Consider the following 27,593-nt stretch of genomic DNA (forward strand, 5'->3'; position numbering starts at 1 on the left):
CTTGGCAGAAGATGAACTACCAACCATACCTGTCCACCGGATCTGATGTCCATTGCCGCCGTCGCCATGAGCTCTCGTCTTTGTTGATGGCGCTGCAGATCACTCGAAATGATGGGTTTTTCTTTTCGGTCATTGGAGGCGGGAGGTGGGCAGCGGGACTTGTGGTGGACCTGGGCTGGCATTTATTTTTCTCCATTATGTGTAAGCCGTTGTCTTTTTTTTTGCAGGGAAATCAGAGAGCTTTATTCATATGAAGGCATTCTTAGGACAATCAGCCAATAGACTGGTCACTAAGAAGCTAGGGGTCTCGTCAAACCAGCTATCGGTCACATTCAAAGTGCAAGCACGCTTTGCACAGAGATGCGCTGGAACGTTAGCTGACCTGATTACATGCTGAATTTCGAACAAAGTAAAATTATTACATAGCTCTCCTATCTCTAATAATAAAGGAGCCACAGCTGAACGAGAATTGTGGCGAGTGGTCCAGAGCATCACCATCTCCAAGCAATCAGTTTCCATTATCACATGAGAGAAGCCTCGGAGAGAAGCAAACCGAACTCCGTCTCGCAGTGACAAAACCTCCATGATTAAGGGATCAGAGATACCCAAGTATGGCTTGCACCAAGCTCCCAGGAACGCCGAAGAGGATCGAGCCATCCCTCCCGCACCGCCCCTGTCATCAGCAAAATTTAGCGCTCCATCCGTGGTGATCTTTACAACACCATCATCAGGTGGTCTCCAGCCAAAACCAGGTAAGATCATCGCATCTTTCCGTGGTAGATGAAGAAGAGCGACCGCCTCCTTAGTGGCCCTGAGCGTAGCCGTAGGATTCCTGCCCTCCTCTCCATGTTTGATCCGGTTTCGGGAGTGCCATATAGACCACATTATCGTGGTGATCTTGGCACGGTCATCATCTATGAATCTGGGATCACATGTGATATCACGTGCCCATGAGTCTGGATGAAGCCGGGGCAATCTTAGGCCGAACCATGCAGCCGCTTCCTCCCAGAAGGGTTTTGCATGTGAACAGTGTATGAGCGCATGCTCCAATTTTTCATCCATAGCCAAACAAACTTTGCATCGACGAATCTCTGCAATATGTCGATAGTTAAGAGTGGTTTCATCCGGGAGAATTCCACGAAGGACCCTCCACCAAAACACTCTCACCTTCGGAATGACATTCAATTTCCATAGGGATTTCCACAACTGTGTATTATCCTCTGAGGTTCCGGTAGCTGTCCCTTCCTCTAGAGCAACACGCTCTTTCTGAGTCACGAGAGCACGGTACGCCGACTTCATAGTGTAGTTCCCCGATCTTTCGAATGCCCATGCAAGAAAATCATCTCCACCTCCTTGCTGAATAGGGATGTTCAATATTGCTTCAACATCAGGCTCAATGAAGTTGTAACGAACAAGGTCTTGTCTCCACGTCCAATTAGATGTATCAATCAGCTCTGACACACGCTCAATGGTAGTATGTTGGGGTCGGGAGATAGGAGACATAGAATTTGTACCTGGGATCCACTTATCATTCCAGGCAGATATGGAAGAACCATCGCCTACTCGATAGATCAGTCCTGCCCGTAGGGATTCTCTTCCTGCCATGATCGCCCTCCAAGTGGCCGACGCTGACTTGGGTATAGTAGCATTCATGAAATCATTGTCAGGAAAGTAACGACCCTTCAAAACTCTTGCACAGAGGGAATTGGGGTTGGTGAGGAATCGCCAACCATGTTTGCCCAACATAGCAAGGTTAAAAAGATGCGGGTCTCTAAACCCCATCCCACCCTTGCACTTAGGTGTAGCTAGCTCCTTCCAGGACACCCAATGCAGAGATCTCTTGTCAAGAGAACTACTCAAAAAATACCTGGCCATTGGTGAAGTAAGACTCTTACCAACTTTCTTGGTCAGAAGAAAAGTACTCATTGGATAAGTAGGAATTGATTGAATAACAGATTTGAGTAGTGTTTCCCGACCTGCACACGCCAATAATTTTTTCGACCAGCCTTGTATCTTCCCACGAGCTCTTTCACTGATATGATCAAAAGTGCCACTTGTAATTCTACCCACAGCAGTTGGGAGCCCCAGGTATTTCTCACTGAAAGCTTGCACATGGATGTTTAAAGTTGCTTGCAGAACCTGCCTCAGCGAATCAGGAGTGTTAGTACTAAAGTATACAGAGCTTTTGTCACGATTAACACTTTGTCCCGAAGCCTCTCCATAAATCCGGAGAATCTCATTGAGTCTAAGAGCACTTGGGTTACTTGCATTGATAAAAATCAAACTGTCATCTGTGAATAATAAATGTGTGACCCATGGTGATCTATAACTCACCCTCAGACCTATGTCTATGGCAACTCCACTGTAATATTTCAACAGCGAGGAAAATCCTTCCGCACATAGCAGAAAAAGAAATGGTGAAACTGGATCACCTTGTCGGAAACCTCTGGATGGTGTAAAGTATGGTAAAAGTTCACCGTTAACCCGCACCGAAAAGCGCACCGAGGAGACACACTTCAATATCAATCTAACAAAGCTCATACAAAAGCACAGCCGAACTAGTATAGCTTCGAGATAATGCCACTCAACACGATCATATGCTTTCATCATATCTAACTTGACCGCACATGAATAGTTTTTGCCCTTCTTCCTCCTCCTCATTGTATGTACGCTTTCATAAGCTACAAGCACATTGTCCGTAATGAGGCGTCCGGGTACGAAAGCGCTTTGCTCTTCGCTAATAATCTCATCCATAAAGCATCTCAAACGATTGGTGATTGCCTTAGCAGCAATCTTATACAAAACTGGGCAGAGTGCAATAGGATGGTACTGTGATATCGATTGGGGGTGTCTAACCTTTGGGATCAGAGTTATAGACGTGTCATTCAGTCCCGCTGGTAGCTCCCCTCCATTGAGAAAATCAAGTACTGCCTCGGTTACAGCATTACCAAGTAGATCCCAATGACGCTGATAAAAACCTGCAGTAAAACCATCAACATCGGGTGCCTTCGAAGGAGCCATCTGAAACAGTGCCACTTTGACTTCCTCCGGGGTATAGGGTTTGGAAAGTTCTATGTTCATCGCTTGTGTCACTTTAACTGGCACATGTGATAACAGTAGCTGAGGATCCACCAAACCCTGTGATTCATAGAGTCGCTGGTAAAAGTTCTGAACCTCCACCTTGTCCTCATCTCCACTAGCGCAAATCGTGCCATCCGCTCGGCGAAGATCTGAGATCTTATTCATACGTTGGCGCTGAGCTGCTTGCGCTTGGAAATATGATGTGTTATGATCACCCTCTCGGAGCCACAGAACTCTCGAACGCTGTCGAGTCCAAATCTCCTCTTGAAGCAAGGCCTCTTTCAGTTTCTTTATAATGCTTTTCTCCTCATCCGAAGGCCTAGTGCCTATAGTCTGACACCGAACACGATTCAGTCGTTGTTGAAGTTGTCTGACAGTACGCACCAAACACCCAAATTCCTTCAAACTCCATGGCTCAAGGGTTGCCTGCAAGGTACCAAGTGCCGATGCAATGCCTTGGAGGCCCGGAGAGTGTGGTATGCCCCGCCAAGTCTGCTCAACGAGACGGTCATAATCAGTATGAGTTTGCCATACATTTTCATAACGGAATTGTTTCTTTGCCCTCGGACGATCCGACAATACCTCTTTGATTTCTGCTAACACAAAACAATGGTCAGACTCAACTGAAGGCAGATGACGCACCCGTATATGGTGAAAATACTATCGAAATTCCTCATTCGCAAAAGCTCGATCTAGCCGTGACTTGACATTTGCTTCTCCCATTTGATGATTGTCCCACGTATAAGCCGTACCAGACCAGCCTAGATCTTGGAAAGATAGATCATCCACAACCTCCCTGAAGGATCTCATGTGAGCTTCAGACCGAGCCGCTCTACTGAAATGCTCACACGCATACAAAGTTTCGTTAAAATATCCCATGCACAACCAAGCACTATGGGGAATGTTGTAAAGTACGCAAGAACCGCCAACTGTGGTGTCGCTCTTCCACTCGCGGTGCTCCGTAAAAACCCGTGAAACGCCAAACATAAGCGTTTTGATTATTGCTATGTACCAGTACATCAATATGATTCTTACTGAAATTCTTCAAATCCACGGTCACATCTCTGGACCAGAAAAGACCTATGCCGCCACTAAGGCCAACACTGTCCACTGCAAAACTGCCTGCAAAACCCAGCTAAATTTTAGATCCTCAACTCTTTTGGCATTGATTTTAGTTTCCATTACAAAGAGAAGGGAGGGGCCTTCCAGCTTCACGATACTATGAAGCTCCCGAACTGCCTCGGGGTTCCCAAGCCCCTGGCAGTTCCAGCTTAGTACACTCATTGTGATTGGCAGGACCGCAGCGCGGTCTCTGCCGAATTATCAGGTGTGGGCTTCTTCTTCTTTGTATCACGAGTAAAGTCATCTCCCTCTGTATCGTTGCTAGCTGTGGTTGGGTCCATGATGGTCGCTCCCCCATCCCCCACTGCAGCACCTGAGCTCCCATCCGTAAGCAACAAGGTTTTAGCCACGTGTTTATATACCTGATGAGGGGCATCTTTCCGCTTCTATGGCTGCTTGTTCTCACTAGTGCAGAACCGGCCTTTAGTGCCGATTCGTAATGGGCTTTAGTGCCGGTTCGCCAACCGGCACTAAAGAGTGGGGACTAAAGGTCCCCTCCCTTTAGTACCGGTTCGTCACGAACCGGCGCTAAAGTGCCACCACGTGGCACGAGCCAGACCCGTTTGCGTGGAGGGCATTAGTACCGGTTGGTAACACCAACCGGTACTAAATGTTTGGGTGTTTTTTTAATTTTTCTTTAATTTTGTGTTTTCAATTTAATTTAGTGATTGTTTTACATTATAATGAGTTGTTAAATCATTAGGTGAAAGTACCGCAGATTAGTTTCGACTGGATGCATTATTGGATATATCTACTAGCTAGCTAGCTAGAGTATATGCCATATCCATATTATACTTGATCAACTATAATATATACGGATATGGCATATACTTGATCACTTAGGTAAGATCCATCCAGCTGAAACTAATCTGCGGTTTCTTTCATTAAATGATATAATAATTAACTAGCTATCTAATCACCACCAGCACTACTAGCTTAAAGAAGAAACATTCACTTGTACCAGAAGCAAAAATATTATCGATCGAGTTCAACATGATTGTCATGATATTATAAGCGTTCATATATAACACCACAAAAGCAAATCACTTAAGTTCAGAACGAAGAACACGGACATGAAAGGACAAGTACTAATTAAGAGCAGCATGAAGAACTAGCTAAATCACTCCTGCTAGCTACTCTCTCTCTGGTAAAATAGCATAGAACATGTATAGCTCTCCTGATTGATCATACTGGAGCATGCCGATGAACCTGTCTCCTAATCGTGGGCTGCGCTTCTCATTGCTGCCCCCTAGTACTTCTCTGCGATCATTAACAATTTTCCTCCAATCTTTCACTATTAAGCATTCATCGCTTCTAGAAATCCTGAATGCATTCATGTGCAATGCAGGATATCTTGGCCGTAAGCTAACAATTGACATCTGACCTTTAGTCTCGATCCCCTGAGGCACAACTGTCATCGGGAGTCCCTGTTGAAGAACATTGTATAGTACTTAATTAATATACTTAGCAATGAAAGTTTAGCAAAAAAATTATGTATGCAAAATATGCACTGAGGACAAATAGTAAATATCTTACCATCATTCCTAAATAGATGTGACCGTAGTTCAATACCATCACTATTGGTCGCACGTTTTGAGTACTAACATTTCTAAGTGCAGGAAGAAAATTTGTCTTGACAGTATGAAGATCCTCAAGCCATGAAACATAATGACTTATCTCCTCGCAGTTTAGTTCAGCTCCGGGACAGTAGTAGGTCCTGTCTACCAAGCGCCGGACATGTTTGGTTGAATGGAGATAAGCTGTCAATAGAAATTAGTTGTCAGTTATTTTTGAATAAGCAATATCAAAGACAAAAATATAGTTGAGAAGAACTCACATAATGGTAGAACTGGAGGCGTCTGCACATCGACCCATATGTCTCTATTACCTTCAATATCATCTTCCGGACGAATATCAAAGGTGATAACCATACCAGGCTCAAATGCATAAGCCTTGCATAGTGCTTGCCAAGTTTTGCATTCAAAATAGGTGTACGTGTGTGCATTGTATACTTTGACGTTGAAAGTATAACCATCATGCTCAGTTTTCAGGTAAGCTCTCTTTACCTTCATAGTTTCCATATCTTTGAAACCTATCTTATCCAAGACAAAAATTCTTGCATGGCACGGGATGTGCTAGCAGAATAGTGAAAATTAAAAATTATAAGTCAGACAAATGAAGCATATATAAGTCATGCTTAATTACGAAAACAGACTTGTTGTTTTGACTTACTGTATTGAATTCGAAAGTCTATCCAGCTTGATGCTGAATCGCCTACCATCAATAAGGAAATTTCTGTCGCACTGGCCACGCTGGTCTTCACAGTATTCACACATAATGAAATTTTTTCCGTCGTCAGACGACATTTTCTATGTTCATATTAGGCGAAACATTAATCACTTACTAATTCAATTAATTCAACTACTTCTATTAATTCAACTAAGCATTTATTAAAAATAAACTAGTTATATTAATTCAATTAGTTTAAAGCATTTACTAAAAATAAACTAGTTCTCTATATATATATTAATTCAACTAGTTTAACTAAACATTTACTAAAAATAAACTAGTTATATTAATTCAACTAGTTCAAACTAAGCATATACTAAAAATAAACTAGTTCTATATATTAATTCAACTAGTTCAACAAAGCATTTACTAAAAATAAACTAGTTCTATATATATATATATTAATTCAAGTAGTTCAACTAAGCATTTACTAAAAATAAACTAATTCTCTATATATATTAATTCAACTAGTTCAACTAAATATTTACTAAAAATAAACTAGTTATATTAATTCAACTAGTTCAAACTAAGCATATACTAAAAATAAACTAGTTCTATATATTAATTCAACTAGTTCAACAAAGCATTTACTAAAAATAAACTAGATCGATCTAACATAACATTTCTAACATTCTAAAAATAAACTAAATAGTTCTAATTCATCTAAACATTAGAAAACAGAAAATAAGTAAAAAAATATGTGTGTGTGTAGTGTGTGTGTATATGTGTGTACATACGTACATGCATGTGTAGTGTACGTGTAGTGTGTGTGTGCGTGTGTTTGTGTGTGTGTAGTGTGTCTGTGTGTGTGTCTGTGTGTATGTGTGTGTGTATGTGTGTGTATGCGCGTGTGTGTGTGGAGCGGGCCGGGCGCGTACGGGTGGCGGGGGCGGCGACGACGGGCGGCGGGGGCCGGGGACGGCAACGAGACGGGCGGCGGCGGCCTGGGACGGCGACGAGACGGGCCGGCGGCGGCCGGGGACGGCGACAAGACCGGGCGCGGCGGGGGCGGCGACGACGACGGGCGGCGGGGGCGCGCGGCGACGACGACGACGGGCGGCGGGGGCGGCGAGGGCGACGGCACGGCGGCGCGGCGGTCGGCGTCGTCGAGATCGAGACTCGCGCGCGCGAGAAGTGGAACGAATTAGTGGCGACGATAACTGATTTTTCGTAAGTGTAGTATATATAGGATGGGCCTTTAGTACCGGTTGGAGCCACCAACCGGTACTAAAGGCCAATTTTGGCCAGCCCAAGCGGCGGGAAACGAGGGCCTTTAGTACCGGTTGGTGGCTCCAACCGGTACTAAAGGGCAACACATTAGTACCGGTTGGAGCCTCCAACCGGTACTAATGCCCGTGCGCTGCCACCCGCAGTGCACTACGTTTAGTCCCACCTCGCCGAGCGAAGGGCAGCCGCACTGGTTTATAAACCCAGCCGCGGCTGCCCTTGTGAACTCCTCTATATAGCAGGCTTCTGGGCCTAACTAGGACGCGCTGCCCTGTGAGCCTGATGGCCCTACTGGGCATGTATTTGCACACCCAAGGTCTGGCAGGCCCACCGGACAGCGCCCCAACATGTTTTTTATAAAAAATTTCTTTTCTGCATTATTTATTTTCTTCTATTTATTTTTGAGTAATTTTTTATATAGTTATTTCTTTCCTGCTTTATTTTTTTCTTCTATTTATTTCTGAATAGTTTTTTTTGCTGTATTTAGCTTCTTCATGAATTTTTTTGCTTTATATATTTTTTTTTTGCATTATTTATTTTCTTCTATTTATTTTTGAGTAATTTTTTATATAGTTATTCCTTTTCTGCTTTATTTTTTTCTTCTATTTTTTTCTGAATAGTATTTATTTTTTCTCCTATTTATTTTTGAGTAATTTGTTTATATAGTTATTTCTTTTCTGCTTTATTTTTTTCTTCTATTTATTTCTGAGTAGTTTTTTTGCTGTATTTAGTTTTTCTTTGTGAATATTTTTGCTTTATATAATTTTTTTCCTTTTCTGCATTATTTATTTTCTTCTATTTATTTCTGAGTAGTTTCTTCTTCTTCTTCCTCCTCCTCCTCCTCTTCTTCTTCTTCTTCTTCCTCTTCTTCTTCCTCCTCTTCTTCTTCTTCTTCTTTCTTCTTCTTCTTCTTCTGCTTCTTCTTCCTCCTCCTCTTCTTCTTCTTCTTCTTCTGCTTCTTCTTCCTCCTTCTCCTCCTCCTCCTCTTCTTCTTCTTCTCCTTCTTCTTCCTCCTCCTCTTCTTCTTCTTCCTCCTCTTCCTCTTCTTCTTCTTCTTCTTCTTCCTCTTCTTCTTCTTCTTCTTCCTTTCTTCTTCTTCCTCTTCTTCTTCTTCTTCTTCCTCTTCTTCTTCTTCTTCTTCTTCCTCTTCTTCTTCTTCTTCTTCTTCTTCTTCTTCTTCTTCTTCTTCTTCTTCTTCTTCTTCTTCTTCTTCTTCTTCTTCTTCTTCTTCTTCTTCTTCTTCTTCTTCTTCTCTTCTTCTTCTTCTTCTTCTTCTTCTTCTTCTTCTTCTTCTTCTTCTTCTTCTTCTTCTTCTTCTTCTTCTTCTTTCTTCTTCTTCTTCTTCTTCTTCTTCTTCTTCTTCTTCTTCTTCTTCTTCTTCTTCTTCTTCTTCTTCTTCTTCTTCTTCTTCTTCTTCTTCTTCTTCTCTTCTTCTTCTTCTTCTTCTTCTTCTTCTTCTTCTTCTTCTTCTTCTTCCTTCTTCTTCTTCTTCTTCTTCTTCTTCTTCTTCTTCTTCTTCTTCCTCCTCTCTTCTTCTTCTTCTTCTTCTTCTTCTTCTTCTTCTTCTTCTTCTTCTTCTTCTTCTTCTTCTTCTTCTTCTTCTTCCTCCTCCTCCTCCTCCTCCTTCCTCCTCCTCCTCCTCCTCTCTCCTCCTCTCTCCTCTTCTTCTTCTCTTCTTCTTCTTCTTCTTCTTCTTCTTCTTCTTCTTCTTCTTCTTCTTCTTCTTCTTCTTCTTCTTCTTCTTCTTCTTCTTCTTCTTCTTTCTTCTTCTTCTTCTTCTTCTTCTTCTTCTTCTTCTTCTTCTTCTTCTTCTTCCTCTCTTCTTCTCCTCCTCTCCTCTCTTCTTCTTCTCTTCTTCCTCCTTCTTCTCTCTTCTTCTTCTTCTTCTTCTTCTCTTCCTCTTCTTCTTCCTCCTTCTCCTACTCTTCTTCTTCTCCTCCTTCTTCTTCCTCTTCTTCCTCTTCTTCTTCTTCTTCTTCTTCTTCTTCTTCTTCTTCTTCTTCTTCTTCTTCTTCTTCTTCTTCTTCTTCTTCTTCTTCTTCTTCTTCTTCTTCTTCTTCTTCTTCTTCTTTTCTCTTCTTCTTTTCCTTCTTCTTCTTCTTCTTCTTCTTCTTCTTCTTCTTCTTCTTCTTCTTCCTCCTCCTCCTCCTCCTCCTCTCCTCCTCCTCCTCCTCTTCTTCTTCTTCTTCTTCTTCTTCTTCTTCTTCTTCTTCTTCTTCTTCTTCTTCTTCTTCTTCTTCTTCTCTTCTTCTTCTTCTTCTTCTTCTTCTTCTTCTTCCTCCTCCTTCTCCTCTTCTTCTTCTCCTCTTCTCCTTCTTCTTCCTCCTCCTCTTCCTCTTCTTCTTCTTCTTCTTCTTCTTCTTTCTTCTTCTTCTTCCTCCTCCTCCTCCTCTTCTTCTTCTTCTTCTTCTTCCTCCTCCTCCTCCTCCTCCTCCTCCTCCTCTTCTTCTTCTTTAAATTGTGCATCTGAACGCAGAAAAAATACATTGATCAGTACCGCCTTTCAGCCAAAACGCGCGCTACTGCTACACAGAAGTACATATAAAAAATACATTGATCATCAACGATCTTTTGTATAGAATCTAAATCGTCAATAGGAATCTACCACCGATTTAAGAATCGGCGAAGACTCCTATTGCAGCCACAGATCCTACACATAGAGTTTAATGAAGACCAAATGCTTGGGATGGTTTGAGAAATAACATACTTAAGGTGGTCAAATTCTTGTTAGGGGAGCGAGGTGGGACTAAAAATAGCGCCTGCCACAACCTATTTAGTACCGGTTCGTGCCACAAACCGATACTAAAGGTGCTGGCCGGGCACCAGCATCTTTAGTACCGGTTCGTGGCACGAACTGATACTAAAGATTCCCAAAGAACCGGTACTAAAGGTCACCTCCCGCCAAGTCATTTGAACCGGCACTAATGGGAGCATTAGTGCCGGCTCATATGCCAACCGGTACTAATGTTTCACATATTAGGTCCTTTTTCTACTAGTGTCTTCTTAGGAGATGTCACTTCCACCCCAGGTTCCTTGTTAGTGCTAGAGTTCCTCGCGGTTGGCTTGCTTTGAGACTTTGTATCCCTGGAGGAATTGTCGCTGACCGGCGCCTTCTTTGCATCATCCGGCGCACAGAGTTTAGAACCAAACGGCAGCTCATCCTTGTCATCGCGTGAGCCCGGAGTAGCACAATATAGTTCCGAGTGCCCTAATCTACCACAGGAGAAACAAACGTAGGGAAGCTGTTCATATTGAATGTCATATGTGTTGGGGAACGTTGCAGAAAATTAAAATTTTTCCTACAGTTTCACCAAGATCCATCTATGAGTTCATCTAAGCAATGAGTGATAGGAGAGAGATTGCATCTACATACCACTTGTAGATCGCGTGCAGAAGCATTCAAGAGAACGGTGATGATGGAGTCGTACTCGCCGTGATTCAAATCATTGATGACCAAGTGCCGAACGGACAGCACCTCCGCGTTCAACACACGTATGGAGCGGATGATGTCTCCTCCTTCTTGATCCAGCAAGGGGGGAGGAGAGGTTGATGATGATCCAGCAACACAACGGCGTGGTGGTGGATGCAGTAGAACTCTGGCAGGGCTTCGCCAAGCTGCTGCTGGAGGAGGACGAGGTGTAGCAGGGGGAGGGAGGCGCCAAGACACAGGGTGCGGCTGCCCTCCCCCTTGCCCTCCTTTATATAGGCCCCCAGGGGGCGCCGGCCCTGGGAGATGCAATCTCCCAAGGGAGGCGGCGGCCAAGGGGGTGGAGTGCCCCCCAAGGCAAGTGGTGCGCCCCACCCCCCCACCTAGGGTTTCCAACCCTAGGCACAGGGAGGGCCCAAAGGGAGGGCACACCAGCCCACTAGGGGCTGGTTCCCCTCCCACTTCAGCCCACGGGCCCTCCGGGATAGGTGGCCCCACCCGGTGGACCCCCGGGACCCTTCCGGTGGTCCCGGTACAATACCGGGTGACCTCGAAGCTTTCTCGATGGCCGAAACAACACTTCCTATATATAATTCTTTACCTCCGGACCATTTCGGAACTCCTCGTGACGTCCGGGATCTCATCTGGGACGCCGAACAACATTCGGTTTGCTGCATACTCATATTCATACAACCCTAGCGTCACCGAACCTTAAGTGTGTAGACCCTACGAGTTCGGGAGACATGCAGACATGACCGGGACGACTCTCCGGTCAATAACCAACAACGGGATCTAGATACCCATGTTGGCTCCCACATACTCCTCGATGATCTCATCGGATGAACCACGATGTCGAGAATTGAAGCAACCCCGTATACTATTCCCTTTGTCAGACGGTATGTTACTTGCCCGAGATTCGATCGTCGGTATCCCAATACCTCGTTCAATCTCGTTACCGGCAAGTCACTTTACTCGTACGATAATGCATGATCCCGTGACCAGACACTTGGTCACTTTGAGCTCATTATGATGATGCACTACCAAGTGGGCCCAGTGATACCTCTCCGTTATACGGAGTGACAAATCCCAGTCTTGATCCGTGTCAACCCAACAGACACTTTCGGAGATACCTGTAGTGCACCTTTATAGTCACCCAGTTACGTTGTGACGTTTGGTACACCCAAAGCACTCCTACGATATCCGGGAGTTACACGATCTCATGGTTTAAGGAAGAGATACTTGACATTGGAAAAGCTCTAGCAAAACGAACTACACGATCTTGTGCTATGCTTAGGATTGGGTCTTGTCCATCACATCATTCTCCTAATGATGTGATCCCTTTGTCAACGACATCTAATGTCCATAGTCAGGAAACCATGACTATCTGTTGACCAACGAGCTAGTCAACTAGAGGCTTACTAGGGACGTATTGTGGTATATGTATTCACACGTGTATTACGATTTCCGGATAATACAATTATAGCATGAATAAAAGACAATTATCATGAACAAGGAAATATTATAATAATCCTTTTATTATTGCCTCTAGGGCATATTTCCAACAGTCTCCCACTTGCACTAGAGTCAATAATCTAGTTACATTGTGATGAATCGAACACCCATAGAGTTCTAGTGTTGATCATGCTTTGCTCTCGGAAGAGGTTTAGTCAACGGATCTGCGACATTCAGATCCGTATGTACTTTGCAAATATCTATGTCTCCATCTTGAACATTTTCACGGATGGAGTTGAAACGATGCTTGATGTGCCTGGTCTTCTTGTGAAACCTGAGCTCCTTGGCAAGGGCAATAGCTCCAGTGTTGTCACAGAAGAGTTTGATCGGCCCCGACGCATTGGGTATGACTCCTAGGTCGGTGATGAACTCCTTCACCCAAATTGCTTCATGCGCTGCCTCCGAGGCTGCCATGTATTCCGCTTCACATGTAGATCCCGCCACTACGCTCTGCTTGCAGCTGCACCAGCTTACTGCCCCACCATTCAACATATACACGTATCCGGTTTGTGACTTAGAGTCATCCAGATCTGTGTCGAAGCTAGCGTCGACGTAACCCTTTACGACGAGCTCTTCGTCACCTCCATAAACGAGAAACATGTCCTTTGTCCTTTTCAGGTACTTCAGGATATTCTTGACCGCTGTCCAGTGTTCCTTGCCGGGATTACTTTGGTACCTTCCTACCAAACTTACGACAAGGTTTACATCAGGTCTGGTACACATCATGGCATACATAATAGATCCTATGGCTGAGGCATAGGGGATGACACTCATCTCTTCTTTATCTTTTGCCGTGGTCGTGCATTGAGCCGAGCTCAATCTCACACCTTGCAATACAGGCAAGAACCCTTTCTTGGACTGATCCATTTTGAACTTCTTCAAAATCTTATCAAGGTATGTGCTTTGTGAAAGACCTATGAGCCGTCTCGATCTATCCCTATAGATTTTGATGCCCAATATGTAAGCAGCTTCTCCAAGGTCTTTCATTGAAAAACACTTATTCAAGTAGGCCTTAATGCTGTCCAAGAATTCTATATCATTTCCCATCAAAAGTATGTCATCTACATATAATATGAGAAATGCTACAGAGCTCCCACTCACTTTCTTGTAAACGCAGGCTTCTCCATAAGTCTGCATAAACCCAAACGCTTTGATCATCTCATCAAAGTGAATGTTCCAACTCCGAGATGCTTGCACCAGCCCATAAATGGATCGCTAGAGCTTGCATACTTTGTTAGCGTTCTTAGGATCGACAAAACCTTCCGGCTGCATCATATACAGCTGTTCCTTAAGATAACTGTTAAGGAATGCCATTTTGACGTCCATCTGCCATATCTCATAATCATAGTATGCGGCAATTGCTAACATGATTCGGACGGACTTAAGCTTCGCTACGGGAGAGAAAGTCTCATCTTAGTCAATCCCTTGAACTTCCCGATAACCCTTAGCGACAAGTCGAGCTTTATAGATGGTGACATTACCATCCGCGTCCGTCTTCTTCTTAAAGATCCATTTGTTTTCTATCGCTCTCCGATCATCGGGCAAGTCAGTCAAAGTCCATACTTTGTTTTCATACATGGATTCTATCTCGGATTGCATGGCTTCTAGCCATTTGTTGGAATCTGGGCCCGCCATCGCTTCTTCATAGTTCGAAGGTTCACCGTTGTCTAACAACATGATTTCCAGGACAGGGTTGCCATACCACTCTGGTGTGGAACGTGTCCTCGTGGACCTACGTAGTTCAGTAGCAACTTGATCCGAAGTACCTTGATCATCATCATTAATTTCCTCTTCAGTCGGTGTGGGCACCACAGGAACATTTTCCTGAGCTGCACTACTTTCCGGTTCAAGAGGTAGTACTTCATCGAGTTCTATTTTCCTCCCACTTACTCCTTTCGAGAGAAACTCTTTTTCCAGAAAGGATCCGTTCATGGCAACAAAGATCTTGCCTTCGGATCTAAGGTAGAAGGTATACCCAATGGTTTCCTTAGGGTATCCTATGAAGACGCATTTTTCCGACTTGGGTTCGAGCTTTTCAGGTTGAAGTTTCTTGACATAAGCATCGCATCCCCAAACTTTTAGAAACGACAGCTTAGGTTTCTTCCCAAACCATAATTCATATGGTGTCATCTCAACGGATTTAGACGGTGCCCTATTTAAAGTGAATGTAGCTGTCTCTAGAGCGTATCCCCAAAATGATAGCGGTAAATCGGTAAGAGACATTATAGATCGCACCATATCCAATAGAGTGCGATTACGACGTTCGGACACACCGTTATGTTGAGGTGTTCCAGGCGGCGTGAGTTGTGAAACGATTCCACATTTTCTTAAGTGTGTACCAAATTCATGACTTAAATGTTCTCCTCCACGATCCGATCGTAAGAATTTTATCTTACGGTCACGTTGATTCTCTACTTCATTCTGAAATTCCTTGAACTTTTCAAAGGTCTCAGACTTGTGTTTCATCAAGTAGACATACCCATATCTATTTAAGTCATCAGTGAGAGTGAGAACATAACGATATCCTCCGCGAGCCTCAACGCTCATTGGACCACACACATTAGTATGTATGATTTCCAATAAGTTGGTTGCTCACTCCATTGTTCCGGAGAACGGAGTCTTGGTCATTTTGCCCATGAGGCATGGTTCGCATGTGTCAAATGATTCATAATTGAGAGACTCTAAAAGTCCATCAGCATGGAGCTTCTTCATGCGCTTGACACCAATGTGACCAAGGCGGCAGTGCCACAAGTATGTGGGACTATCGTTATCAACTTTACATCTTTTGGTATTCACACTATGAATATGTGTAACATTACGTTCGAGATTCATTAAGAATAAACCATTGACCATCGGGGCATGACCATAAAACATATCTCTCATATAAATAGAACAACCATTATTCTCAGATTTAAATGAGTAGCCATCTCGCATCAAACGAGATCCAGATACAATGTTCATGCTCAAACTTGGCACTAAATAACAATTATTGAGGTTTAAAACTAATCCCGTAGGTAAATGTAGAGGTAGCGTGCCGACGGCGATCACATCGACCTTGGAACCATTCCCGACGCGCATCGTCACCTCGTCCTTCGCCAGTCTCCTTTTATTCCGCAACTCCTGCTGTGAGTTACAAATATGAGCAACGGCACCGGTATCAAATACCCAGGAGTTACTACGAGTACTGGTAAGGTACACATCAATTACATGTATATCACATATACCTTTAGTGTTGCCGGCCTTCTTGTCCGCTAAGTATTTGGGGCAGTTCCGCTTCCAGTGACCCTTCCCTTTGCAATAAAAGCACTTAGTCTCAGGCTTGGGTCCATTCTTTGACTTTTTCCCGGCAACTGGCTTACCGGGCATGGCAACATCTTTGCCGTCCTTCTTGAAGTTCTTCTTACCCTTGCCCTTCTTGAACTTAGTGGTCTTATTGACCATCAACACTTGATGTTCTTTCTTGATTTCAACCTCTGCTGACTTCAGCATTGAAAATACTTCAGGAATGGTCTTCACCATCCCCTGCATATTGTAGTTCAGCACAAAGCTCTTGTAGCTCGGTGGGAGCGACTGAAGGATTCTGTCAATGACCGCCTCATCCGGGAGGTTGATCTCCAGCTGGGACAGGCGGTTGTGCAACCCAGACATTTTGAGTATGTGCTCACTGACAGAACTGTTTTCCTCCATCTTACAACTATAGAACTTGTCAGAGACTTCATACCTCTCGACCCGGGCATGAGCTTGAAAAACCATTTTTAGCTCCTCGAACATCTCATATGCTCCGTGTCGCTCAAAACGCTTTTGGAGCCCCGGTTCTAAGCTGTAAAGCATGCCGCACTGAACGAGGGAGTAACCATCAGCACGTGATTGCCAAGTGTTCACAACATCTTGGTTCTCTGGGATTGGTGCTTCACCTAGCGGTGCTTCTAGGACATAATCTTTCTTGGCTGCTATGAGGATGATCCTCAGGTTCCAGACCCAGTCCGAATAGTTGCTGCCATCATCTTTCAGCTTGGTTTTCTCTAGGAACGCGTTGAAGTTCATGTTGACATGAGCGTTGTCCATTTGATCTACAAGACATATTTTGCAAAGGTTTTAGACTAAGTTCATGATAATTAAGTTCATCTAATCAAATTATTCAATGAACTCCCACTCAGATTGACATCCCTCTAGTCATCTAAGTGTTACACGATCCGAGTCGACTAGGCCGTGTCCAATCATTACGTGAGACGGACTAGTCATCATCGGTGAACATCTCCATGTTGATCGTATCTTCCATACGACTCATGTTCGACCTTTCGGTCTCTTGTGTTCCGAGGCCATGTCTGTACATGCTAGGCTCATCAAGTTAACCCTAAGTGTTTCTGCATGTGTAAAACTGTCTTACATCCGTTGTATGTGAACGTAAGGATCTATCACACCCGATCATCACGTGGTGCTTCGAAACGACGAACTTTAGCAACGGCACACAGTTAGGGGGAACACTTTCTTGAAATTATTATAAGGGATCATCTTATTTACTACCGTCGTTCTAAGTAAACAAGATTCATAAACATAATAAACATCACATGCAATTATATAAAGTAGTGACATGATATGGCCAATATCATATAGCTCCTTCGATCTCCATCTTCGGGGCTCCATGATCATCTTCGTCACCGGCATGACACCATGATCTCCATCATCATGATCTCCATCATCGTGTCTTCATGAAGTTGTCACACCAACGACTACTTCTACTTCTATGGCTAACGCGTTTAGCAATAAAGTAAAGTAATTTACATGGCGTTCTTCAATGACACGCAGGTCATACAAAAATAAAGACAACTCCTATGGCTCCTGCTGGTTGTCATACTCATCGACATGCAAGTCGTGATTCCTATTACAAGAACATGATCTCATACATCACAATATATCATTCATCATTCATCACAACTTCTGGCCATATCACATCACATGACAATTGCTGCAAAAACAAGTTAGACGTCCTCTAATTGTTCTTGCATCTTTTACGTGGCTGCAATTGGGTTCTAGCACGAATGTTTTCTTACCTACGAATAACCACAACGTGATTTTGTCAACTTCTATTTACCCTTCATAAGGACCCTTTTCGTCGAATCCGCTCCAACTAAAGTGGGAGAGACAGACACCGTTAGCCACCTTATGCAACTAGTGCATGTCAGTCGGTGGAACCTATCTCACGTAAGCTTACGTGTAAGGTCGGTCTGGGCCGCTTCATCCCACAATACCATTGAAGATAAATAAGACTAGTAGCGGCAAGCAAGTTGACAAGATCTACGCCCACAACAAAATTGTGTTCTACTCGTGCAATAGAGAACTACGCATAGACCTAGCTCATGATGCCACTGTTGGGGAACGTTGCAGAAAATTAAAATTTTTCCTACGGTTTCACCAAGATCCATCTATGAGTTCATCTAAGCAACAAGTGATAGGAGAGATATTGCATCTACATACCACTTGTAGATCGTGTGCGGAAGCGTTCAAGAGAATGGTGATGATGGAGTCGTACTCGCCGTGATTCAAATCACCGATGACCAAGTGCCGAACGGACAGCACCTCCGCGTTCAACACACGTACGGAGCGGATGACGTCTCCTCCTTGATCCAGCAAGGGGGGAGGAGAGGTTGATGATGATCCAGCAGCACAACGGCGTGGTGGTGGATGCAACAGAACTCCGGCAGGGCTTCGCCAAGCTGCTGCGGGAGGAGGACGAGGTGTAGCAGGGGGAGGGAGGCGCCAACACACAGGGTGCGGCTGCCCTCCCCCTTGCCCTCCTTTATATAGGCCCCCAGGGGGGGCGCCGGCCCTGGGAGATGCAATCTCCCAAGGGGGGCGGCGGCCAGGGGGTGGAGTGCCCCCCAAGGCAAGTGGTGCGCCCCCCCACCTAGGGTTTCCAACCCTAGGCGCAAGGGGGGCCCAAGGGGGGGGGGCGCACCAGCCCACTAGGGGCTGGTTCCCCTCCCACTTCAGCCCACGGGGCCCTCCGGGATAGGTGGCCCCACCCGGTGGACCCCCGGGACCCTTCCGGTGGTCCCGGTACAATACCGGGTGACCCCGAAACTTTCCTGATGGCCGAAACAACACTTCATATATATAATTCTTTACCTCCGGACCATTCTGGAACTCCTAGTGATGTCCGGGATCTCATCCGGGATGCCAAACAACATTCGGTTTGCTGCATACTCATATTCATACAACCCTAGCATCACCGAACCTTAAGTGTGTAGACCCTACGGGTTCGGGAGACATGCAGACATGACCGAGACAGCTCTCCGGTCAATAACCAACAACGGATCTCATCGATGATCTCATCGGATGAACCACGATGTCGAGGATTCAAGCAACCCCGTATACTATTCCCTTTGTCAGACGATATGTTACTTGCCCGAGATTCGATCGTCGGTATCCCAATACCTCATTCAATCTTGTTACCGGCAAGTCACTTTACTCGTACTGTAATGCATGATCCCGTGACCAGACACTTGGTCACTTTGAGCTCATTATGATGATGCACTACCGAGTGGGCCCAGTGATACCTCTCCGTTATACGGAATGACAAATCCCAGTCTCGATCCATGTCAACCCAACAGACACTTTCGGAGATACCTGTAGTGCACCTTTATAGTCACCCAGTTACGTTGTGACGTTTGGTACACCGAAAGCACTCCTACAGTATCCGGGAGTTACATGATCTCATGGTCTAAGGAAGAGATACTTGACATTGGAAAAGCTCTAGCAAAACGAACTACACGATCTTGTGCTATGCTTAGGATTGGGTCTTGTCCATCACATCATTCTCCTAATGATGTGATCCCGTTTTCAACGACATCTAATGTCCATAGTCAGGAAACCATGACTATCTGTTGACCAACGAGCTAGTCAACTAGATGCTTACTAGGGACGTATTGTGGTCTATGTATTCACACGTGTATTACGATTTCCGGATAATACAATTATAGCATGAATAAAAGACAATTATCATGAACAAGGAAATATAATAATAATCCTTTTATTATTGCCTCTAGGGCATATTTCCAACAATATGCATCCATCTTCTTTCTCCTGGCAAACTCGATTAAGATCCACCTTCTCAAAGGCTTATCTACCTCAATGGATATCCTTGCTCGCAGAAAGCCACCATTATGATCAAACTTTACAAATTGGGCGTTTTTATCCATCTGCTTAGCGATCGGCATCCACCACACTTCATCCCTTAGGTTATAGGGTTTGGAGTGGCTCGCCATGGCACATCAGTAAGAACGCCATGGTGCTGGCTGAATTTGATGAATGCATGCGGCCTGATGAGGTCCAACTCGATCGTCTCTCAAATTCTGCTACAAACACGTTGACGCCCGCTGATCGAAACTGCAAACCACGCGGGTTGCCCCATGCCGGCCGAAGCGCATTAGTGATGGTCTGGATATGAAGATGGTTCCGATGGAGCACCTTCCCGGCCAAAAGCCACTTCGCCGGCCTTCCCTCGACGCGATCGTCGAGGATCAGAGGAGTAGCCTCTTCTTCGGATATGTCAAGTTTCCCCAACGCCTCCTCAAGCTTCTTCCTGGCGGCGCAGCCCGCCTGGCGATCGCTCCCCTCCCCCAAGCCCGCGGCGCTAGGCGCAGCCATGAGCCTGGAGCACTTGTCTCTTCCGCTCTCTCTTGCACCGGCGACGAGTCGGTGGGCAAAGTCGAATCCACGTCAAACCCTAATCACCACCGGCGCCGCCAGGGTTTTAGGGTTTGGGGAAAAAACTAACTGCTGCGCCGTAACCGGTGTACGCCGTTGTCTGGACGGAACTGCGTCCGTCACGTACATGATCGAGCCGTATGTATCGACAGTAAGCTCATCTGCATGTGTACGTCTACCCGAAGAGGCCCACCAATCCGGTCTTGCTCTATTGGTCCACTTAGCGGGAGCGCGCGTGCCCGTGCTCTCTATCGCCGTTCTCGGGTAATTAAGAAACAATATAATATAACAGAGCCACCAACGAGCCCTCTCAGCGATTTCAGAACGTCAGCCATTGGATCCTCTTACGAACGAACAAGATCTTTCCATCGTTGTGCAACAGTTCATTGGGCCTCTTTCACTTGTGTGAGGCCGGAAGGGCCGGCAGGGCCTACGTAAAAAGGGCTGCTACTCCGCAGAACTACCTGCAGAGGCCTTCTCTTCTTTTTTTTGCGCATCGCCGGAAATCCTGAAATAAATCTAGGAATAATGTGAGCACCAGGATTTGAACCCTGGTGGGTTGGGGATACCATTGTCCACCTAACCATCTCAACCACAGGTTGATTCGCGCAGGCCTTCTCCTTCTAACCTGCAGTTTCACGGTCGATCTTACCTGGACGGTCGGATTGCACCACCGGGGCTCGCGTAGGTAGAGATAAGTCTACCATCCTTTCCTCTAGCCACGCGCTGCACGATGGCCACGGGCACTCTCATACGCCGCCGGCAGCCCGTCAGACCTCCTCTTCCTCGCTTGCAGGGTGAACTGGCTTAGGATTGTTTCACTCTTGGTGAGCCTCCTTCTCAAATGTGAAATCCTTTTTCTGCAACGTATGCTCATTTATTTTACATCTGAAACAGATGGTAGGGATAATTGGCAGAGGTCGTAACTCATCCTTGTTGGAGGTGCAGGCTATTTCGAGTTCCCGACTGAGTTGACACGCCTCGACATCGTCCAGCTCGAGGCCTAACTAGACTCCTCGAGCAGAAGGCCATAAGGCGTGACGAGAAGCACTGAAGCAATAACACGAGCCGGGCAGCTCTGAGAACCAGCAGCAGCCTCCCGCTGCCTAGAGAGTAGTAACTTTGAGAATGGATGCTTACCTCCTCTGTTTATTCATAGCATTTCCTAAAAAAAAAAAAATCTGATTTGTGTTTTTTTAGATCAACAATCTGATTTGCGTTCACCTTAGATGTACAATCAGAAAGAAAGTGGAGTAAGATACTAAAGTAGATGAGGGAGGAGAAGTAACATTTGCACCCATGAAATGATTCAAGTCATTACACCCAAAATAATCACATTTAGGCGATAGGATTTTACTTCCAAAATAATCACATATTGTACCTACACTGCTCTTTGCCAAGGAGAACGAGAACCCGACAGCTGGCCGGCCTGCCCTAGAAGAAACGGCTATGCCGGTGAGATGGGCAGTGGCTTCTCCTCAAGCGGCAACATCAAGGAGCCTGACTCCTAAGCCATGCTCCTAGCGCCAAGGGTAGGGCGCTGCATCGACGAGGTATTCTGCCATGTGCTTGGTCTGATATATGCAACATATTCAGTGCTCTGCCTAACACATGTTCCTCAAGCTGCTTTGATCATAGCTTTGGTGCCACTCATATTTACAGATCTAAACATTAAGAATTGATTGCATGTTTTCCACATTTTCTTTATCCACTGGCCTTTTGGAATGTATACTGGTAGCATTGAAGTGAAATTTGCACCGTATGTAGCTGCTAGCCTGCTACTGCTGGTGTTGTAGGCCTTCCTTAATGTTTCATGAAGGTGCTGCAACTCCATGGAGGGAGAGGAAAAACATCTATTTATTTTTAGACCTATCAGCAGTGCATATGCTCTAAGGTGAGATAACTTATGCACCACCAAAATCAATGTTTTGTTGATCAGGAGTGGCACATCCTCTGAAGAAAAACCAGAAAGCATTTTTATTAGATTGTTCAGCGTACAGGTACAGGTATGGAGATGAGCACATGACTTTTTTCCTGTTGGCTGTGCCGACTTTCACTTTGTAATTTTTTGTGTTATTATTCACTAATGACAATGTCCAATAATTGAGAGCTTGAAAACATCAAGTTAGGTTGCTTTTCTTGACCAAGTGAGATAGTTGAACATTCTATGAACTAATTGCAAGGAACTTTGCCTACCCTGTTAAACTGAGCTATATATCTCTGAAAACGTGCAATCTCATATTTTCTCAGATTTTTTATTTCATGAATCTTAGTTGTATAATTACTCATCTCATTGATACATATCTGAAACCTTTCCTTCTAACGAGGAGACACAGTAACAAAAGAATAGTTTGTTCTGTTCCATTATTCTTTTTGTATATTCTCTTCCCAAGGACTCTAAAAGAAGCATTTGTGTGAGCATAGATAAGTTGAGCCCATTCATTAACCCAAGTACTGTTTGTAAGTACATGCGCCGGTTTGAGACATTAATATATTATTAAGCTTTGTGGTAATATCATCCGAAGTTGAGCAATCTATGTTGAGAATGAATGGCATTGTGTGCAGATTAAATGCACTAACTAATGCATAATCTGCGATTGGAGATGATTTGATGGTAGATTACACAAAGATTCAAAGGGAAGCAAGGTACATAAAACTTTTTCTTTGTAAGATCCTCCTAGCGAGTTGATATTGGGAAGAATGACATCCAATTTTCACTGTATATCTTTTCATGTATTTCATCACACTTGACTCTTAAAAGTTAATTCCATTCCTACAACTAGGAGATGAATCTCCATATGCTTAATGTCCCTCTTCAAAGTTACTATTGTTATAATTTGTCTTTTGCTGTCTGATTTCTATATTTGAATTTGGTATCCAAGTGTAGTGTTAACAATTCATATTTTATTAAATATCTGGACTGTCCAAATTCTTATATTCTCACATATTTCTATCATTCTTTCAATGAGACACACATGCATCGCAATACGTACTTTGATTTGTGCCAATTATCACTTATTGACCAACATATGGATTAGTTTATGCTAATTATTTTGAATGTTTTGCACCTTTACATATTTATACTTCCTACCGGTCAACTGTAGAAATAGACGGGCGCGGCAACGCGCGCCATCATGATCTAGTCAAGTCATACATCAAGCATAGGATCCTAGAGCGAGTAAAAATTGATGAGAGTACAATTGAAGTGTATTGAAGTGAGGGGGTAAAGGCAATGGTGGCAGGAATCTGGAGAAAAGTGGACAAAACAATGCTCAACCAAAGCAAAGTCTAATATTCAATCAGATCGATAGATGTTAACACAATAGGTTCGTGTGTTATCGTCCATAAATAAAATGAGAAAATCTTTATGCTATAGGGTGTATCGATGACATGACATTATTAAATGTGTATCGAGAAAACTCGGTTGAAATTAACTAAATGTGTGTTGCTAGAAACTTTGAACAAGAGCATGAGTAATTAAAAGCTAGAAATTAAGTGCAGAGAAATGATAATGCTAGTACATTGAATTGCACATGTCTCCGTCCTTGCCACTAGCTCTTGGGTCTCCCTGTGGACTTGGCACACCTAGAGAAGCTGACGAAACCGCCCATCACCATGCAGTCTCACCTGCCTCATTGCCTGCTCTTCTGCTCAGAGACAAACAATCAATTACATACTGTAGCTGGATACTCCGAAGAGGGTGGAAGTCAACCTAGAGCGAACAACACCCATATCCTTCACAAGTGTGTAGTTTTGCTTCATAGTGAATTTCTCATTCCCTTTGAAATACCTCTTTTATCTTGAAGTGATCAACGACTTATCTTTGGTTTCCATAAATAATAATTTTGCAAATCTGGCCTTGGACGGAACACCTACCAAGGAGGTGAATTCATTGAAATTGCTATAGGGAATGGAATGTTTACTTTTGTTCTAGGCCTTGAGAACAAAACCCTTGCTCATCCCACAGACGGAGTTCTGCATAAATGATAAATGAGTCTTGCACCACTCCTTTATGATAATAACATATGTTAATTTCCTCTTAACTCTCTCCTTACGCTAGTTGTTATTTACCAGTTGTTTCTTGCCTATCCATTTTGCAAGTACTGGGTTGTTGTACATGCTTTGTTTGGACATAAGTAATGCACACCATGTTTTTCCTAAGGAATGCACAACGATTACATAAAAATACAGGTGATGTTCTTAATACTGGCTAGTGCCTAGCCGTAGCACATGGCCTTGGGCTGCTGGCATGCAAGTCTCCCTCTCATGATTGTTTTTCTGCCCAACACCAAAAAAAAAAGAAAAAGAAAAAAGAAACACAATGCCTTGGCATGAATCCTATCTTTACATTCAGTAAAACTGAAACAAAAAGATACGCCAACACGAGACTGGTTCTTCTTTTAGCATATGCGCCAGTCCATTGCCCCCAAGAAATCCAGAACGCAAATGCACTTGTTCCATTGTGTCCTAGTAGTAGTCAGAAGCTAGTATAAACAACGGTTGTTGTGACTGGACATGGACTATCAAAGGGGCAAAGGGATATGCTTTGTCCCGATGCCTTCCAAGCCAAACTAATGGACAACCTGCTAGAAAAAGGTAAAATCAGCCTTCATCATTATGGTTGTCTTGTTTAATTGATAGACCGAGCAACAGAAGAATGTGTGTTAGAACTAACATGTGGTTAGAGATCAGAGAGACGATGAGGAGGACTGGCATAAATAAGAAGAGCAAGTAGAGGGTAGGCAAATAAAGAGGATTATTTAATTCATACTTCAAGCACACTTGCAAAGAAAAAAAAAGCACACACGCGATTAATTCGCCACCAACTTGAACAAAAGAAAGTACTCCCTCTGTTTATTAATATAAGATTTCATAAATATCCCAATATGGACTACAAACAAACTGAAATGAGTTTAAAGAACACACTAAAATGCATCTATATATACTCGATTCAAAAAAAAAGTTTGAACATTTTAAATAGTGAACGGAGAGAATACTTCCTTTGTGGCATGACTTGTTCCGGAACAGGAAGCCTCAAGTCCTTTAAGAACTAGTTGTACTTGAAAGGTTAAAATGCATATTACTCAAGGAATTTGTACAGGTCTGAAACCGCGGACTACAGAACCTGATAATGAATTACACTCAAGCAGCTAGCTATAGTATCAAATGTGCACTTCTACAATACTCACGAACAAATATGGATCCGTCCGGCGCCTTGGCTAATTTCTAGCATCAAGATGGGAGCGGTGCATTCAGCGATTAGAACACCAACACTAGAAGGTTGGCTCTGAAGTACATCTATACCAATATAAAAAGACTCAAAGGGCAGATTCAACTGATCTCGGTCATTACACTAAGTCAATCCAACGACCTAGACTGCTCCAATGGTGAGTGTTCAACGTGTTTAACGTGCAATTAATATCATACCAAATATTGCACTAATCACAGAACTAAAACACAAAACAATAGCATACCTATTATCCGCATGCAATTAATATATTGCTAAAATATTAACGTGCATTGCACGTGCGCATTTACTAATGAACACAAAGGTACAAAATATACCCAACGAAAAAAGGGTCAGATCACTTTAGGTCTATTGCACACAACTTTTTCCTACATTTCTACAAAAATATAAATCACATCGCAGAACAGATAAACAATCTCTTATTGTTTGCATCAATTAGTGATTCAGCATGGCTAGTCAAGAAACAACTGACTAAAAAAGTCTCCTAGGAATGCGCTTTGTAGCAGAATTGCTTCTTTCCCCATCAGTGTTTTTAGAAGCGTATTCCATGGTCTGGTTGCCTTCCTTTGGTTTGGATGAATCTCACCCTTGTGGCTACCCTCATTACACTAATTGTACTCCATTACATAAGCAGAAATTAGATTACTGTCAAGTGTTGTAAGTTGCGAGGGGTGGCTCGGGGGAAACATACCTGCAACCACGCTGACCCGTTTTCAACCCTCCATCCCTCGCTGCCACCGGCACAGGTAGCCGGATTTAGCATGGCTATTCAAAGAACAACAGACTAAAAAATTTGCCTAGGAATGCACTTGGAAGCAGAATTGCTTCTTTCCCATCAGTGTTTTTTAGAAGCCTTTCCATCGCCTGGTTGCCTTCCTTTGGTTTGCATGAATCTCACCCTTGTGACAACCGTCAGTACACTAATTGTACTCCATTACATAAGCAGAAATTAGCTTACTGTCAAGTGTTGTAAGTTGCAACGTCGGCTCAGGGAAACCTACTCGCAACCGCCATGGCCCCTCTTCCACCCTCCCTCCCTCGCCGCCACCGGCATAGGTCGCCGGCAAACCCCACAAGTGGTCGGCGGTGATGGGACATGTCTTCCTCGCGCGGACCCGAGTCTCTTCCGCACGGTTCTTGGTGGATGAATGCGCTCTTGGATCCCTTTCAGTGGGCTGCTCTGGCTTGACGGGGCCCTTGTGCAGTGCGCAGACATTCAGGACGCGCATCCGAGCCTACCTATGGATGGTTGTTGCATGTCTTTCACCGAGGCGGTTTCTTCGAGTCGCTGGTGGTGGTGCATCCTCCTCCTCCGCAGTGTGGCTACAACAACCTCCTACAGATCTGCGGCGGGAATGGTGGTGATATATGAAAGAAATATGCCCTAAAGACAATAATAAAGTGATTATTTATTTCCTTATTTCATGATAAATGTTTATTATTCATGCTAGAATTGTATTAACCGGAAACTTAGTACATGTGTGAATACATAGACAAACAAAGTGTCACTAGTATGCCTCTACTTGACTAGTTCGTTGAATCAAAGATGGTTAAGTTTCCTAGCCATAGACATGAGTTGTCATTTGATTAACGGGATCACATCATTAGAGAATGATGTGATTGACTTGACCCATTTCGTTAGCGTAGCACTTGATCATTTAGTATGTTGCTATTGCTTTCTTCATGACTTATACATGTTCCTATGACTATTAGATTATGCAACTCCGGTTTACTGGAGGAACACTTTGTGTGATACCAAACGTCACAACGTAACGGGGTGATTATAAAGGTGCTCTACAGGTGTCTCCGAAGGTACTTGTTGAGTTGGCGTATTTTGAGATTAGGATTTGTCACTCCGATTGTCGGAGAGGTATCTCTAGGCCCTCTCGGTAATGCACATCACTATAAGCCTTGCAAGCAATGTGACTAATGAGTTAGTTGCGGGATGATGCATTACATAACGAGTAAAGAGACTTGCCG

At 44.0% G+C, this 27,593-nt stretch overlaps 1 protein-coding gene across 1 annotated transcript; it reads right to left on the reverse strand.

Moving 5' to 3' along the window:
* Positions 1 to 246: 246 nt before the first annotated feature.
* Positions 247 to 26,842, reverse strand: LOC123158282 (uncharacterized). The gene is made up of 4 exons (XM_044576336.1): positions 26,572 to 26,842; positions 1,680 to 2,291; positions 884 to 1,193; positions 247 to 673 (listed from the first exon to the last, which is right to left on the reverse strand). The coding sequence occupies exons 1-4, from the start codon at positions 26,840 to 26,842 to the stop codon at positions 247 to 249; spliced, it is 1,620 nt and encodes a 539-aa protein (XP_044432271.1).
* Positions 26,843 to 27,593: the final 751 nt, after the last annotated feature.

This window comes from Triticum aestivum, chromosome 7B (genome assembly GCF_018294505.1).
Source record: "Triticum aestivum cultivar Chinese Spring chromosome 7B, IWGSC CS RefSeq v2.1, whole genome shotgun sequence".
In the NCBI taxonomy this organism is placed as follows: Eukaryota; Viridiplantae; Streptophyta; class Magnoliopsida; order Poales; family Poaceae; genus Triticum; species Triticum aestivum.